Genomic DNA, 1,547 nt, shown 5'->3' on the forward strand with positions numbered 1-1,547 from the left:
CCCTCTCAGCCCTGACATTCTCCATTCTAAGGTATTGCTAAGTTCTGACACTCACTGTTCTATGGGCCCTCCCACTTCTACATGTTATTATCCTATGGAAGTCCATACCTGAATCCATGGCCTGAGGCCATCTGGACTTTCCCAAGCGCACTCCCCACCGATCTCACCTTCATGGGTGGGGGCTGTTGTCTGAATGTGGCCGTCTGCCTGGTGTCTTGTTTCCTAGCCACTTGTAGCTGCTGGGCTGCGGCAGCGGCAGCAGCGAGGGACTCAGGGATGGGCGGCTCCTGAGGCTCCGTCTGCCACTCGGCCTTCTGCTTCTCGAAGTAACTTGGAAGGGGTGGGATGGGGGGAGGGGAGAAGTTGGCTGGGCTGTTCCATGGTCATGAAGAACCACCTTGAATTTTACCTTCTGCCCAAGGGCACAACTTTCTTGAAACTCAGAAGCTAGGAACCCTAATTCTAACCATTTTCCAGGGTCAAGAGGAACCACTTTAATCTTTAACCTAACCACTAGGCTGGGCAGCAACCAGGGCTTAGGCATTGCTACTCCCCCCATCCTGATCCCAGGAAAGGGTCAGCATGGTAATGGGACCCCCCACCCATCAACGCCCCAGGAACACACCCTCTGGAAGGGTCCCGGGTATAACTGGCCTTCCTAATGGGGCCATAGCCAAGACCTCAGAAAGAGGCCCCAGTCCTCCAGGAGGCTTAGACTTTTGCATCCCGCCTCCCAAGTTCTGTGTCAGGGGGCTAGGCTATGGGCTGGGAAGAACCTAAGCTAGGGGAACTTACTCCAGGGACAGCTTCTCCTCCTCTTCACACAGATCCGGAAGCCTCTGTAGGCCCAGGGTCATGCGGAGAGCATCCACGTGCTCCTTTAGGGGCTTATACTCGTCATGCAGGCGCCGTGTGGACTCCAACAACTTGTTGAGGTCATTCTCTGACTGTTTGATGGTGTTCTCCATCTGGCCCAGGAGGAGAACGACAGGGGAAAGGAGAGCAGCTGACCAGCAAGACCCTGGGCTTCCACTCCCAGCTAACTGCCGCCAGCTCTCCCCCAAGGTGGTTTGCCACCCATCAGACTAAATGCTGAGACAATACCCAGGCCCACAGCTCAAAAAGAAACATGACAACAAAACAGAGAAGGTTCCTTGGCAAACCCAACCTAGGTCATGATGGATGGGTTTCAAAAGGGGGAGATGTTTTTGTGGTGGCAAAGAATTGGAAATTGAGGGGATGCCCATCAATTGGTAAATGGCTGAACAAGTTGTGGTATATGAATGGAATGGAATACTATTGCGCTATAAGAAATGATGAACAGGTGGACTTTAGAAAAACCTGGAAAGACTTGTATGGTCTGAAGCTGAGTGAAGTGAGCAAAACCAGGAGAACGTTGTACACAGTAACAGCCACTCTGTGTGATGGCTGACTTTGACAGAATTAGCTCTTCTTAGCAATGCAAGGATTTAGGACAATTCCAAAAGACTCATGATGGAAAATGCTATCCACATCCAGGAAAAGAACTATGGAGTCTGAATGCAGAT

At 51.5% G+C, this 1,547-nt stretch overlaps 1 protein-coding gene across 2 annotated transcripts in view; it reads right to left on the reverse strand.

Annotated features, from left to right (window-relative positions):
- The window catches only part of ZC4H2 (zinc finger C4H2-type containing), a 16,193-nt gene that overhangs the window by 3,340 nt on the left and 11,306 nt on the right, over positions 1–1,547 (reverse strand). For both annotated transcript variants that reach the window (XM_027842685.1, XM_027842684.1), the window contains exons 3-4: positions 796–968; positions 168–330 (exon numbers count right to left, since the gene is read on the reverse strand). In XM_027842685.1, coding sequence (XP_027698486.1) covers positions 168–330; positions 796–968 — 336 coding nt within the window. The remainder of the gene's footprint in view (positions 1–167; positions 331–795; positions 969–1,547) is intronic.

The sequence above is a fragment of the Vombatus ursinus genome, unplaced genomic scaffold (assembly GCF_900497805.2).
Source record: "Vombatus ursinus unplaced genomic scaffold, bare-nosed wombat genome assembly UNPS02014882.1, whole genome shotgun sequence".
NCBI lineage: Eukaryota > Metazoa > Chordata > Mammalia > Diprotodontia > Vombatidae > Vombatus > Vombatus ursinus.